This window comes from Ahaetulla prasina, chromosome 5, assembly GCF_028640845.1.
Source record: "Ahaetulla prasina isolate Xishuangbanna chromosome 5, ASM2864084v1, whole genome shotgun sequence".
Lineage (NCBI taxonomy): Eukaryota > Metazoa > Chordata > Lepidosauria > Squamata > Colubridae > Ahaetulla > Ahaetulla prasina.
The window spans coordinates 84602812-84618905 of NC_080543.1; the positions used below are offsets into that span (position 1 = coordinate 84602812).

General features: G+C 40.8%; 1 protein-coding gene across 6 annotated transcripts in view; it reads left to right on the plus strand.

Moving 5' to 3' along the window:
• The first annotated feature begins 244 nt into the window (after window positions 1-244).
• AP1S2 (adaptor related protein complex 1 subunit sigma 2) overlaps window positions 245-16094 on the plus strand; it is a 30123-nt gene continuing 14273 nt past the window's right edge. For 4 of the 6 annotated variants that reach the window (XM_058185464.1, XM_058185462.1, XM_058185466.1 and 1 more), the window contains exons 1-4: window positions 7814-7930; window positions 8042-8220; window positions 9513-9621; window positions 12378-12515. In XM_058185464.1, the coding sequence (XP_058041447.1) occupies window positions 7925-7930; window positions 8042-8220; window positions 9513-9621; window positions 12378-12515 (432 nt within the window). In that variant the 5' untranslated portion in view covers window positions 7814-7924. Of the gene's footprint in view, window positions 604-632; window positions 1369-7813; window positions 7931-8041; window positions 8221-9512; window positions 9622-12377; window positions 12516-16094 lie in introns of those variants that run through there. The other 2 variants (XM_058185467.1, XM_058185465.1) reach the window with 2 other exon arrangements.

Sequence of the window (16094 nt, forward strand, 5' to 3'; positions counted from 1 at the left end):
TATGTGTTGGGAAAACCTATCTTGAGAATGACAAGCGAAACGTCGCTCTCAGCAACGTAGAGGCGCATGCCCATTTTATTCTAGTCATCGACGTATCGATGTTCCCGGATGAGTAAAAAGAGAGCTCCCCCCAATCGGCCTCTGATTGGCTAACATCACTCCCTGATGTCTTCTGATTGGTTATATAAAAAGCTACGTTTACTTCTTGTTCTGATTGGTTTCTCTCCCTCCTGCCAAGCTGCTGTATCTTTCGGATAGTACCAGCGCCGATTCTTATTCATTCTATCTTATCGCGTACATTTTCTGTTCAGGGATTGGCTACCCTGGGAATCCTTTCTCCTCCTTCTCTTTCTCTCGACAGGATAGACTCTGCTTGGAAGAGCGAATGTAGTTCGACGGTTAGAATTGGGCTGTATCCCTCCCTCGCGTCTTCTCTTTCGGCCCCGCCTCTCGGGCTCCTTGCTGCGAGCAGCCCCGCTTCTTCGCCCAGCGGTTCGGGTGGGAGTTTGTCGGCTGTGACTGCTTCAGCGAGCTCTGAGGGGATTCCTTCTTTTTTTTCTGTCCCTCAACTGTGCGCGCGCCTGCAGCGCTTCTGGGATAACGGTAAGCATGGGGCAAGTTGAGCCGGGAGCGCGGCGGCACCTCTGAACTCGCATGGAGGTACACGAAAAAAGCGGTTTAGGTTGGGATGGGTGACTGGGAGAGCTGCGCGGCTGGGGCTATCTGCCTCTCCTCGTCCCTTGTGCGGATCCGTGCGTGCTTGCGTGTGAACGCTCGTCCCGTACAATTGGAGGTGTAATTCGAGAGGGGATTGTGCCGGACTCTGCGCGAGTGCCAAAACCGGCTCCAGCTTGAGGGATTGGGCCCCGTTCCTGGCACCCGCGTGACCTCTCGTGGTGTTGGCGGAAGGAGGAGTGACACTGCTGCGCTCGCCCCTCGCGTGATATTCGGTGCGCTTTGCTGGGTGGTCGAACGGGAAGACGATCTCCTCTTAGTTTTTCTCTCTCGAAATCCTGAGGATCCACCTGATTGTTCTTTTATTAGGCGAAGTATTCGAGAGTGCACTCAGCTTCCTCCTCTTTAGGCTGGATCTGTCTGCCGCTAAACTTACGTGTGTCTTTCTGAGTGGATGTGTGAAGGGGTCAGTTAGATCGTTAAAGCATCCCTTTCTCTAATCTGATTTAAAATAAACAGTGACGGGTGCCGTGAGCAGAACTCTTTCAAGCACAGCTTTTATATAAAACAGAAGTGCTAATGACAGTGTTTCCCAACGCGCTGCTCTGGTATTACACATCATAAAGTCTTTATATAGCTGCTTTGTATTTTGATCAACAGTTTTTCTTCCGGAAAAAGGAGGCAATATAAATGGTAGGAAAACAGAAGAGTTATCTGGCTGTGGGCCAGTTATTTTTTCTTTTTTGCTATTTTGCGAAATAGGCAAGTCAGTTGAGAATAACATTCTTCCGTGGAACTGCAGAAACAATAAAATTAGTGTTGATTCTGATAAACGAAATGATCTAGAGACCCCATTTAGGGAATATTATAGTAGCCTCACTTCTCCACTTTTCTTTCAACTTCTCCCTAATGATACAAGCTGGCAAGATAACTTTAAATGACAAAAATGAGGTCAAGTAAACCATTGGAGCATGGATGCTTACTATTTAGGGTTTTTCCCAGTCTTACGAAAAAGGGAAAAAATAGAATATATATGTCTTAGGAATTTTTGTTCTAATATGCATATTATTTTGATTAAAGCTATGATTTGCAGTGTAATGTAAGGGAAAACAATACTGAATGGGCATAACTAGTCCTCAAAAAAACTGGCTACAAAGATATGATTAATTATAATACAAGTGACTATTTTGGAGGAAGGACTTTTTCTATATAATACTTTTTATTTCAGTGTTAAAAATATTCCATACAGTAATCTCTTTTCATTGCAAAAAAGACTTGAATCCCAGTTTTAGCTTATTCTGTGACTGATCATTGTAATTTCACTAATAGTGGCTCAATGTGGCTGAGCGGGATTTATAGTGCTTCCTTATCTACTAATTCAATTTCAATATATTGAGTCATAATAATAATAATAATAATAATAATAATAATAATAATAATAATAATAATTTAATTTTTATACCGCCCTTCTCCCGAAGGACTCAGGGCGGTGAACAGGCAAATAAAATAATACGATACATTTCAATAAAAACACTATTTAAAAAACTTATTCCAATAGCCTAAATTTAAAATACAATACAAAATATAAAATAAACCCCAATAAAATCCATATTAAGCCAGTCCTGCTCAAAAGAATAGATATGTTTTAAGCTCGCGGCGAAAGGTCTGGAGGTCTGGAAGTTGTCGAAGTCCTGGGGGAAGCTCATTCCAGAGGGTAGGTGCCCCCACAGAGAAGGCTCTCCCCCTGGGGGTCGCCAGCCTGCACTGTTTGGCTGACGGTACCCTGAGGAGGCCCTCTCTATGGGAGCGTACCGGCCGGTGGGAGGCATGTGGTAACAGAAGGCGGTCCCGAAGATATCCTGGTTCTATGCCATGGAGCGCTTTAAAGGTGGTAACCAACACCTTGAAGTGCACTCGGAAAACCACAGGCAGCCAGTGCAGCCTGCGCAGGATCGGTGTTATATGGGAGCCACGAGTGGCTCCCTCTATCACCCACGCGGCTGCAACTAACTGAAGTCTCCGGGTGCACCTCAAGGGGAGCCCCATGTAGAGAGCGTTACAGTAGTCCAGGCGAGAAGTGACGAGGGCGTGAGTGACCGTGCATAAGGCATCCCGGTCTAGAATGGGCCCAACTGGCGGACCAGGCGGACCTGGTAAAAAGCTCTCCTGGAGACGGTCGGCAAATGATCTTCAAAAGACAACCGTCCATCCAGGAGAACCCCCAAATTGCGCACCCTCTCCATTGGGGCCAATGATTCGCCTCCAACAGTCAGCCGCGGTTGCAGCTGACTGTACCGGGATGCCGGCATCCACAGCCACTCAGTCTTGGAGGGGTTGAGCTTGAGCCTGTTTCTCCCCATCCAGACCCGTACAGCCTCCACACACCGAGACAACACTTCAACAGCTACATTGGGGTGGTCAGGGGTGGAAATGTACAGCTGGGTGTCATCCGCGTACAGTTGATAACTCACCCCAAAACCACTGATGACCTCGCCCAGCGGCTTCATGTAGATGTTGAACAGGAGAGGCGAGAGAACCGACCCCTGTGGCACCCCACAAAGGAGGCGCCTCGAGGTCGACCTCTGCCCCCCTGCCAACACCGTCTGCGATCGGTCGGAGAGATAGGATGAGAACCACCGAAACACGGTGCCTCCCACACCCAATCCCTCCAACTGCCGCAGCAGGATACCATGGTCGATGGTATCAAAAGCCGCTGAGAGATCAAGGAGAACCAGGGCAGAGGAATAACCTCTATCCCGGGCCCTCCAGAGGTCATCCACCAATGCGACCAAAGCTGTCTCCGTGCTGTACCCGGGTCGGAAACCGGACTGGAACGGGTCTAGATAGACAGATTCATCCAGGTACTGGGGTAACTGGTGTGCCACCACACTCTCAACAACCTTCGCCACAAAGCGAAGGTTGGAGAAGGTTACTCAAAACAGCTGGGTCCAGGGAAGGCTTCTTGAGGAGGGGTCTCACCACCGCCTCTTTCAAGGTGGTGGGAACAACACCCTCCCTCAAAGAAGCGTTAACAATCCCCTGGAGCCAGCCTCGTGTAACCTCCCGGGTGGCCAGCACCAACCAGGAGGGACACGGGTCCAATAAACATGTGGTGGCATTCAGCCGCCCCAGCAACCTGTCCATGTGCTCGGGAGCCACAGGGTCAAACTCCTCCCAGATGGTCTCAACAAGACTAGCCTCCGTCACCTCGCCCGAAACTACCCAGTTTTGGTCCAGACCGTCCCGAAGCTGAGCGATTTTGTCAAACAGATACCTGCTGAAATCCTCAGCACAACCCTGTAAGGGGTCATCGCAGCCCTCCTGGTTAAGGAGGGAGCGAATCACCCTAAACAGGGCGGCTGGGCGGTTCTCTGCTGACGCAATGAGGGTAGAGACATAGGCCCGCTTGGCCTCCCTCAATGCCACTAGATAGGTCTGAGTAAAAGACCTAACTAGTGTTCGGTCAGCTTCAGAACGGCTGGACCTCCACGCGCTCTCTAGGCGTCTTCTCCGGCGTTTCATCTCCCTCAGCTCCTCGGAAAACCAAGGAGCTGGTTGAGACCTACGCCAGGTCAGACGCCGCAAAGGCACGACACGGTCCAAGGCGCCCACCGCGGCCTGTTCCCAGGCCACAACAAGCTCCTCGGCCGAGCCATGGGCCAGATCGCCAGGGAGTGGCCCAAGCTCCATCAGAAACCTCTCTGGGTCCATCAGTCGCCTGGGACGGAACCAACGTATTGGTCCCATCTTCCTGCGGTGTGGAGCAGCGGTCCGAAAGTCCAGACGAAGGAGAGAGTGGTCTGACCATGACAAAGGTTCAATGACTAATTCTCGTACTTCCAGATCACTCAACCACTGTCCAGAGACAAAAATCAGATCCAGTGTGCTTCCCCCGACGTGGGTGGGGCCGTCAATTAATTGGGTCAGGTCCATGGCCGTCATGGAGGCCATGAACTCCCGAGCCGCCGTTGACGACACACCGGCTGATGGCAAGTTGAAATCCCCCATGACCATAAGCCTGGGGGTATCAACTGCCATCCCGGCTATCAACTCCAGCAACTCGGGCAGGGCTGTTGCCATGCAGAAAGGAGCCAGGTACGTGATCAACAAGCCCACCTGCATCCTACGCCCCCACTTCACGTAAAGGGATTCACAACCGGCTATCTGAGGAACAGTGGCTTCCATCGGCTCCAGACTCTCTCTAATAACCACCGCCACCCCTCCACCCCTACCTTGGGCCCTCGGCTGATGAAATGCCCGGAAACCCGGTGGGCACATCTCCACCAGGGGAACCCCCCCTTCAATGCCCAACCAAGTCTCCGAAATGCCCACAAGGTCTGCAGCCCCCCCTGTATAAGATCGTAGATCAGGGGGGCTTTATTCACTACGGACCTAGCATTGCACAACATCAGCCAAAGGTCCAAGCCCTGGGGATACTGGCCACTCGGGGAACGGGAGAAGTCTGAGGGGCCGGAGCGCGCAATCGCTCTCAAATAGCGAGTGCGCACCCCCTGAACATGATGTGGCCCCTCACCTTCCGCCATATCTGCCTCTCCCACTTACCGTACTGATGGAACGATCCTCTGGAATTGGAGAACAAGGCTTCCCCTTAACCTCCGAACTTAATAAAGTATCGCCGCGAGCAAACGCAAGGACTGGCTCCCTCCCCGACGGGTTTCCCCCGGTACCCACCTTTACCCTCCTACCCCTTAAAAATTGTTTATCTAAAAAACCCCAAAGATTCTTTCTTAACGCATGCCATCTCTCTGGGTCCCAAAACCCATCATTGAGATAAGCCCTCGATAACGTAGAGGGCCATTTCTGCGAGGCGGAGGATCCTCGCAGACGATGAAGTTCTAACGAAGAATAAATCATATCTCGTATCAGGCAGAATTGGCGCAAAAATGAGTTTGTCCGTAACCGTAGATGATGATAAAGCAGTCATATTCAGAACCGCTGACATAGGTCCCACCGATGATAAAAGATGATGGACATTCTCGCAAGGAGATCCCGTTCAAGATGGTAAAAGTCATAACAGACATACAGATGTTAAGAATGCTCCAGAGTCTGGGGGGGGTGGAGTCTAAGCTCCAGAGTCGAAACTCCCCATTACAACTCCGAAGTCTAGAGGAAGAAAAGGAGGCCTCCATGCCTAGGTCCATGTCCATCCAAAGTGAAAACGACCAGCTCTAAAACAGCCTCCTCAGATCTTATCAGGTCAAGATGAAAAAATCCAAGGGAAAGGAGGGAGAAAAGGGAGAGAGCATGCTACCGCCACTGCCGCTAGGGGGTTCCAAACGTCACCTTTATCCAAGACAGACGTCCTTGCCGTCCCCACCGCAGCCACGGACATGCCCCCCCCTTCAACAACCCCCGTTCCGTGGGGGACCTCTTCGGGGCTCTCCCATCAGGACAGAAGACTTTCGGGGCTCTTACCATTGCCATCGCCCTCCCTGCAGCACAAGCTCGGCAATGCTGCAGGGGAATAGGCCGGATGCCGCCAAAACGCTGCCAGGAGTAGGCCGGACGCCACCCCGCCCCAAGATGACCGCCGCCACTTCACTACCATTCCACGGGGGGCCTCGTCGGGGGTCTCCCGTCAGGAGCAGAAGACTCTCGAGGCTCTCACCACTACCGTTACCCTCCCTGCAGCACAAGCTTGAAAATGCTGCAGGGGAACAAGCCGGACGCCGCCAAAACGCCGCCGGAGGTAGGCCGGACGCCGCCCCACCCCGCACCAAGATGGCCGCCGCCATTTCGCTGCCGTTCAGCTCTGGCTCGGCACTCGGCAGCTGCGAAACTCTCAGGAGCGAAAAACCCCTCTCGCAGCTGCCAAGAAGATCATCCTTCCAGCCAGGCTACCCAGGCAGCCCAGGTCGTCCGCTGGCTGCATCTCCGGCCCGGAAACAACTCCGCCTGCCGCTCCGAGACTCGGTCAGACCTCCATCTTTGTCATGCGCAGAAAAAAGCCCTTTATAGAAAAATAATTGTCTCAGAATAGCTCTTTTACAATAGGCTATTTATATTAGTGGCAAAAAAAAAAATCATTCCTGGTAGGGTAGCTGAAGGATTAGGGTTATAAATAAAACACTTTTCACTCATATTGTTTCATTAAATTATAGATAGTTTTTTTTTAAAAAACCAAGCACTGAATATATGTCTCATAATTGTGCTATAATATGCTGGCATCAAAAAGTTTCTACTGAAATGAAGACTCATTTATAGATACTACATAATTGCAAAATGTGACTTTACATTTTTAACCATATATACCCATTTCCTCATTTTTTCGAGTTAATCAGTTAAAAAGCTGTGGAATATTACTTGGCAATATAGGTTGCACTTTATATTGCACTTAGGCCAAGATGGTGATTCTGCCTAAGATTATTTTTCTGTGCAGTTTTGAAATATGCAAGAGGAATATCACACATAATTTAAGATACTTTGATACACAGTACTTTGAATAAATTGTGTTTAATATTTTGTGCACCTGCAACTGCATTGATAGTAGAGACCTTAATATTGGAAACACTTAAATGAAATGATAGATTTTTCTAGCAGAAAAGCTTTTTAACATTAAAGAATAAATTCCAGGAATATAAAACAGTACTGGCAAAGATGAAAAAGAATAATTAAGTAGTAGCTTAGAATATTTTAAATTCTTTGGGCACTTATAAAACTAGTTCATTATTTTTGAATACACATTACTGTGATATTTATTATATATACTTGGTTTTAAAATACGGAGGCATATCCTATAGTTTTGAACCTACTGAACGTCTTGTTGTGTAATGTGCTACTGTTGATTTAAGATTATGAGAATTGTGGCTCTACTACCTAAAGGGTATTAAATTGGAGCAGACAGTATTGCAGTATGCACCACAAAATTTGAGAATTGTACTGATTTAAAGTTTAATTGAAAAAAATGTTACTGCAAGAAAGCTGGCTTAGACATAAAGCAGAATTACATGTAGTCCTCGACTTACAACCAAAATTGAGCCCAAAGTGAGACATTTGTTAAGTGAGTTTTGCCCCATTTTACAATCTTTCTTGCCACAGTTGTTAAGTGTATCACTGCAGTTGTGAAGTTAGTAACATGGTTGTTAAGTGAATCTGGCTTCCCCATTGACTTTGCTTGTTAGAAGATCACAGAAGGTGATCACATGACCCTGGGACACTGCAACCATCATAACTATGAACCACTTGCCAAGCATCCAAACTTTGATCACATGCCCATGGGGATGCTGCAATGGTCGTAAGTGTGAAAAACAGTCATAAATCACTAAATGAATTGTTGTAAGTTTAGAACTATTTGTATACAATGTGGCAGAAAGGGTAACATGAAATATTCTATTTAATTCAACAGATGCAGTTTATGTTGCTTTTTAGTCGCCAGGGAAAACTGAGACTTCAAAAATGGTATGTCCCATTATCTGACAAAGAAAAGAAGAAAATCACAAGAGAACTTGTTCAAACAGTCCTAGCCCGTAAACCGAAAATGTGCAGCTTCCTGGAATGGAGAGATCTGAAGATTGTTTATAAAAGGTTGTATTGCTTTATCACGCATCTGAGAAAAACTATTTGGGATCAGAAAAACAAATGATTTATTTTCTTATAAAAAACACCTTTTATTTAATTCATGCCTAAAATGCTAATAAATGGGCATGTGATACATTTTAAAATGTACAGAAAAAATATGAAAATATTTTGTATGTGTATCTGTGTGCGATGGATGGATGGATGGATGGATCTCCTACCTTTTCAGGTTCTTAGAACTGTATCACACTGGTACACTGCACTATGTAAAATAGTTCCATATTCAGCTGCAATACAGGTTTCAAAAGATGTTTATTTGCTGTGGTTTAATTAAAAATTTGCTTCAAGCTAGAATCTAATCTCATCAAATATAGAAAGTCCACCCAAAATTGAGGAAATTATTCTTTTGCACATTAAATAACAATGAAGACCATAGTGTAAACGATGAAATAATGTTTTCTATTTTTAAGTTTACATTTTTAAGTTTACATTCAACTTGAGAATTAGAAAATGGAAATAAAATTCAGTTTGAATTTTGCGTTTTGTGATATGAATCCTACTGAGTCATCTCAACTACCACAAAGTAACTGAACAGAAACAGTTAGCATGTATCAGAAACACTGGTTTTAAAGAAAGTGCAAACTATCATAGACAGTTTATATACTATACATACATTTTTCACAGATTGCCATTATAATACTGCATTTATATCTTTAACTGAAAATTGTCTGACACCAATTCTGCATGATTTGAATTTTGAAACTACTTTTTTGTAGTTTGGGTTGTAAGTAGAAACAGTAAATTGTACTGTAATTGATTAATGTGCTTTTCCATCATTTATTGTTTTCATTTGGCCATCAGTTGCTGGGCACAGTAAAATCCCTTTTGTAAAACGTATTTATTAATCAAATTTGTATTACTGTCCATCTCACAAAAAGTCCATCTCACAAAAAACTGATAATTTAAATTATGATAAGAATAAATACTCACCTCTCTAGAAGAGATCAAAAACTTTTATTTTTCAACAAACTGTCTTGTTCTTAACAACCATTCTTCACAACTAATATTTAAAGAAAGTGAAGAAAAGGAATTTTAAAAGCATTTTTTTCTCATTTTCTTAGCTTATAGTTACCTTAGGTTTACTTTTAAACATTAAATCTAATGTTTTATTGTCAATGTCTGCAAATGTGACATTTTAATTTTATTTTAAAGATTGAACATTTTTGTTAAACTGTTATTAAATGTAATTAAGACTACAAAAGTCAGTTATATCCCTGCTAAATTAAATATGTGTCTTACAGATATGCAAGCCTCTATTTCTGCTGTGCCATTGAAGATCAGGATAATGAGTTAATAACCTTGGAAATAATTCATCGTTATGTAGAATTACTTGATAAATATTTTGGAAGTGTAAGTTATTTTCTGTATTTTTTATCTACTTTTTAAAAATCTCAGAGGTAATTTCATTGGTTCTCAGTGGAAAAAGGAAGTAGCAGAAAGATTTCTGTATCTTACACTTGAATAAATAAAATCAATCCCGTCAGTAAAATCATTTTCCATAAAAACAGCATAAAAAGTAGTGATTACCTGGTGGGAGAGGAACAAACTGGACAAAATACTGTTCTGAATTCTTCAGGGAAATCTCTGTTGTAGGGATGAAATATTTTTCTATATTTTCATGGCAGAAAATTGAAATTTTGAAATTTGAAAATATGTAGTGTACGTTGAAAAAATAGCTAGTTTACAAAATGTCATGAGTATGATCAGTTACAAAACACCAATTTACCAATTTAATGGAAGTAGCTCCCTCCAAATCTCAAATTCTTTACCCCAGCATACTCTGTATTCAAAGAGATTACGACAAATCTGTTACAGACTGGCGCCTTGCCTTGCTTTGCAACTCTTTAACCTTTTTATTTATGTTTTTTAAAAAGTTGGATAGCCATGGAGCTTGCGAGCAGAGTAACGTTTTTCATTATGAATGCTTTTCATTATGCCTTGTGGCTAACGAACATTGTCAGAGTTTATAGAACAATTAATAAAGGATATTTTTTGCAAAGAGGATTAATTCATAGTTATTTTGCATGTTATCTTTAAAATGCTTCTTATACATATTCATAATTTTCTCCCTTTATTTTGTCGAAAATTGATAATACAAAAATTTATTTATTTTACTTTATTTATTTTATTTATAATTTAATTTCTATACCGCCCTTCTCCCGAAGGTCTCAGTGCGGTTTACAGCCATATTTAAAACACAAAATACAAATAGCAAGTTTAAAACAGAATTAAAAACAAATATTTAAATAGGCCGAATCAAAACTAAAATGGTCATAGACCGACATAAAACCCATTTAAAATTACAATTTAAAATTATGCTTAGGCCAGTCCCACATGATGAAATAATAAAGTCTTAAGTTCACGTTTGAAGGTCCGGAGGTCAGGGAATTGGCGTAACCCCGGAGGCAGCTCATTCCAAAGGGCCGGTGCTGCCACAGAGAAGGCTCTCCCCCTGGGGGCCGCCAACCGACATTATTTGGTCGACGGCATCCTGAGAAGGCCCACCCTGTGGGAGCGCACAGGTCGTTGGGAGGCTATCAGTGGCAGAAGGCGGTCTCATAAATAGCCCGGTCCTAAGCCATGGAGCCCTTTAAAGGTGATAACCAGCACCTTGAATTGCACCCGGAAGGCTACCGGCAGCCAGTGCAGGCCGCGCAGGATAGGTGTTATGTGGGAGCAACGAGGTGCTCCCTCTATCACCCGCGCAGCCGCATTCTGGACTAGCTGGAGCCTCCTGGTGCTCTTCAAGGGGAGCCCCATGTAGAGAACATTGCAATAGTCCAGGCGGGAAATAACAAGGGCGTGAGTGACCGTGCGTAAGGAGTCCCGGTCTAGGAAGGGGCGCAACTGACAAATCAGGTGAACCTGATAAAATGCTCCCCTGGCGATGGCCGTCAAATGTTCCTCTAAGGACAGCCGATCGTCCAGGAGAATGCCCAAGTTGTGCACCCTCCCCCTGGGGGTCAATACTTCACCCCCAACAGTCAGTGATGGCGTAAGCTAACTGTACTGGGACGTATGTAGACCAGGCCTGTCAAACTGGTGGCCCTCAGACCAGATACAGCACATACAGGCCCCGCAAAGGCAAAAAACATCATGATATGTCACAATACGGCCTGCGATGCGAGTGGGTTTGACACCCCTGATGTAGGCTGTAGGCTACCTTGCAGTTGCTGATCAGATTAAAAGTCAAATTAAAAATGCAAAACGGGTAGTCCTTGATTTACAACAGCCTCTGGTGGCTCAACAGACTAAGCAGTCTGTTATTAACACAGCTGCTTGCAATTACTGCAAGTTCAAGTCCCACCAGGCCCAAGGTTGACTCAGCCTTCCATCCTTTATAAGGTAGGTAAAATGAGGACTCAGATTGTTGGGGGCAATAAAAGTTGACTTTGTATATAATATACAAATGGATGAAGACTATTGCTTAACACAATGTAAGCCGCCCTGAGTCTTCGGAGAAGGGCGGGATATAAATTCAAATTTTAAAAAAAGTTCATTTAGTGACCATTCAAAGTTACAATGTCATGAAAAAAGTGGCATGATCATTTTTCACACAATCATCGTAGCATCCCCATGGTCAAAATCCAGATGCTTGGCAACTGACTCGTATTTATGATGATTGCTGATCATGGGGTCCCCTTTTGTGATCTTCTGACAAGCAAATGGGGAAATACATTTCACTTAACAACTGTGTTACTTAATTTACCAACTGCAGTGGTTCACTTAACAATTGTGGCAAGAAAAGTTGTAAAATGGGGCAAAACTCATTTAACAAATGTTTCATTTAGCAACAGAAATTTTGGGCTCAATAGTAAATTGAGGACTACCTGTATTACTTTTAAGATAATAACATCAGTAAATATCAAATAGATATAATCAATAAATTAATAAATTAATAATGAATACATCGCTAATCAATGAGCCATAAATAAGCTAATTCAAGGATTGTATGCACAGGGACAAAATACTTTGGCTACTTTGCAAAATGCCAACAGTGTTGTAGGGGTGGTGGTCATCCATACTTCTGGAAGGGAAGCATTCCATAGATCGTTGCAGAAAAGTCCTGTTTCGGCATTGCATCTTTCTTTTTTAATGTTTTGTAGGTCTGTGAACTTGATATCATCTTTAATTTTGAGAAGGCTTATTTTATTTTGGATGAATTCCTCCTGGGAGGAGAAGTTCAAGAGACCTCCAAGAAAAATGTTCTTAAAGCCATTGAACAGGCAGATCTATTACAAGAGGTATACAATTTTTGTTTCTTTGTTAAAGCACACCAGCATGCTGGGCTGATACACATTATTTTGTTCAATTTCTTCCAAGTTGCAGAAAAGCTTTTCATCACTTTTACCATATAATGTTTTTATTTTTTATATATTTTATGCTGCTACACAATTGTATTCATATGGATCTAACCACTTCTCTGTTCAACTTACATTTTGCCTTTTTAATTAATTGAATGATTGAATAATGTTGTCACACTCGTATTCCTCTTTACTTTTTTCATTGTTGAAATCAAAAAATTAGATTCTTTTTAAAACACTTGTGGTCTTTGCTATTTTTTTTTTTAAAAAAGTCAGTTTGCTATAGCTAATGTAATTTGATGAGTAGTAAAAGTTTTTCAAATAGTTTTAATACTAGTCTTAGAACTAGATTAAGGATTGGAACTATATCTGATTTGCTAATTATTCCATAACTTCATCTTTTTCTGACGTGTAGTACCTAAAACCCCTTGCCCTGAAATAATTTAAAATTTGAATTTGGATTAGCAGTAGCTGAAATATATTTCTTTATTTCTTACTAATTTAGGAAATGTGTTTCCTGTTTATCCAAGTTTGGTGACAGAGCAGTAAATAATGCCTTTCTCATCATTTTTTCATACCTATACTCGTTAAATTACAATAATACATATTAATATATTGTGATAAAATGAGTTTTAAGTATAGCTCTGTCATGTTAGCAAAGTCAATTTTTGTATGTTGCTTTAGGGAAATTGTGCTTTGCTTGCTATGTAAATAAAAACAATTGGGTTGTTTTTTTTTTTGCTAGCATTACATGGGATATGTTAATATATATGTATTTATTTTATTCTGATCCCTCATCACATTCTGTCCCTATATTTATCAGTTGAAATTCTTAATATAGATATTTAAGGGAAATACATCTAGTTGTATTTGCTGATAAAATGTAGCTTTCTTGGAAATTAGCCATTCTAGAAGGAGCTGAAGGTTTACTTATTTAAAATATTTAGACATTAATGACAAAGTAGAAGTTTTCCACGTGTAAGTTATTAACATAGTGGCCTATCACAGATATTGGCAGGAAAAAAGACAGAAAATTTGCATGTTTGTCTGCTTCAGGGAAGATGCTCAAGATAACTTTAAGAATGTTATTGTCCTGAGGATAATCAAGGAAAGGACAAGTGGTCAGGAATTGTTACAAAATTCCCAAGGAAATCCCTACTTCTATAGCTCAGTGATTTAGAAAGATTATGTGATAAGAAAGATTTTGTGATATGCTAACTATAATAGAAGGAAATTTAATGAAGTAAACTAAGTAACCATACTATATATTATATTCCTTTTAAATGTCTTTGTAGAAGAAAAATATTCAAAATATTTTGAATGTAAAACCCATGACAAATCTGTAATTCTGTTCCTGTTCTGTTCTCACAGAAATTAATTGTACATGCATCTGCTCAGGATGTTTTTAAAGTAATAAAATTGTCACTGAATTCATTTATATACTTAAGAGTTTCTGAATAATACATATTGTTTTTTCGTCTGGAGTGTATTGTAACCACAAACTTCGCTTGTAGAGTCTTGAAATATAATATCTGTTGGATTTCTACTATATTAATAAGGGACTCTGCTAGGTGAGTAGAAATTAAAAAAATAAAAGTTTAAAATCAATAAGTATTTAGCTTGACCTCTACATTTTATTCCTTTGCTTATATAAATAATACGTGGATTATATTCAGTGACCTCTTCAGTAAAATAAAAGACTATTTATGCAAAATTAGGCAAAGACAGATTTGTGTCAGGCACAAGCAACCAGAACCACATGTGTAGAGTTCAACTAACTACTTCACTGAATTCTGCCAAAATATAGGAATGCTTGCCTTTCCTTAATAATAGATAAATTCCTTGGAAGTGGAGGATCAGATCTCTTATAGCTGTGCAACAATTCAAGGCAAATTCCCCCCTTGAATCTTCTTCCCTGCCTGCCTGGGCATTTCCCAACAATTTGCTTATCTCATATTTTTCATTAATATTGGATAATCTTCCCTCTTAAGAATTTAAGAAAGATTATTTGTTTTTTGACACTGTTTGGTGGACTTCATTGCTCATCACTTAATTACAGGGATAAAACTTAAATGTTCATCAATGAAGTGTAAGCATAAATTAAGAACAAAAAATTTCTTATTTGGGTATTATTATCGTCATTATTAGTAATATAATGAAATTAATTTTAAAAAGTTATCATCCTTAATAAGTTTTGTTTAATATGATCTTGAAATGATGAATGTTTTTCACGGCAATTTAATTTTGTTAAATTGGTATATCATTGGTTACTGGGTTTTTTTGTAAGGTCTCCAGATAGACCCACTTGCAGAAGCAGGAATTTTTAAAATACCATTTTTACCCACAAGGTAAAATTCTGCTCAAATGTAGGAATGATTTGGGAATTCAAGACAATCCATTAAGCTGGCTCTATTTAAAATGCTAATAAATACCTGGTTCTGACACACTAATTTTTTTTTTGTGAGAAAAGCTGAATTGGAGTCATAATAAAGAGCTGAAAATATATGAGTTACAATGGAGGAAACAACAGCTTAGGAAAGTAACTCTTAACTTGTTTAGTTATTCCTACAAGACTGATGTTCTGATACAGCTGAGGAAAGAAGTCCAAGCAATAAACACAGGCATTCTAAGCGTTAAAATGTTTTGTATACATATTTTAGATTGTTATTACTATTCAAGTCATTAGTGATACAGGTTGTGAAACCCAAATCAAATAAAAATATATTTGATTCAGTAAAAAAATAGTTCTAGTCAAAGTCCTATATATAATTAGTTACCTAAACAAATGGAGGAAACTCAGTACTGCATTATATTATTATATCTTATGTAATAATGTTACATCTAATGTCACTAGATTGGTCCATATAAAATTGTGACTTTATCACTCTCCCATATTTGTTATTCTAGTTACAGAAAACTAACAGGGAAATGTGTAAAACTAGGTAATTGAGAAGAAATATCTATCTATGTTAGAGGTTGAGTTGTACTTGTGTATGTTGTCATAATTTTTCTCATTTATTTCTATTACTCTGGTAGCTATATACAATTGATATAGTAGTGATATAAAATCAACCTTAGGGATATAAACATGTTGCTTTATTAATATATATGCTGAATTTCTATTCAAAATCAATTAATTGAGCACTCCGATAGTACCTGATTTTCAAAGAAGTTATACATTACTGAACCTCTTTCAGAATGCAGGAAATTCTTTATGTAGAAAAGCTATATAATCTCAATTACAAACTTTGGTTTTAAATTTTAAAACTCACCACCCTTCTTAGATGTTTGGTGTTTCAACTTAAATTACAGAATTTTTAAAGTATGCTAAGGATACTGCTAAAGCTGTTTCTTTCCATTATTTCTCGTGTTTTACATCGTAGTTTCTTAAACTAAATTTCAATACAGTGCTGATAGACATTTATATAGTAGTTGATAAATAATTGGAGCAGAACCTGCATTTGAGTATAGAAACAGTTTGAAGAGGATCTTAAAAGAAGCTTGTGGAAGAACGATGCT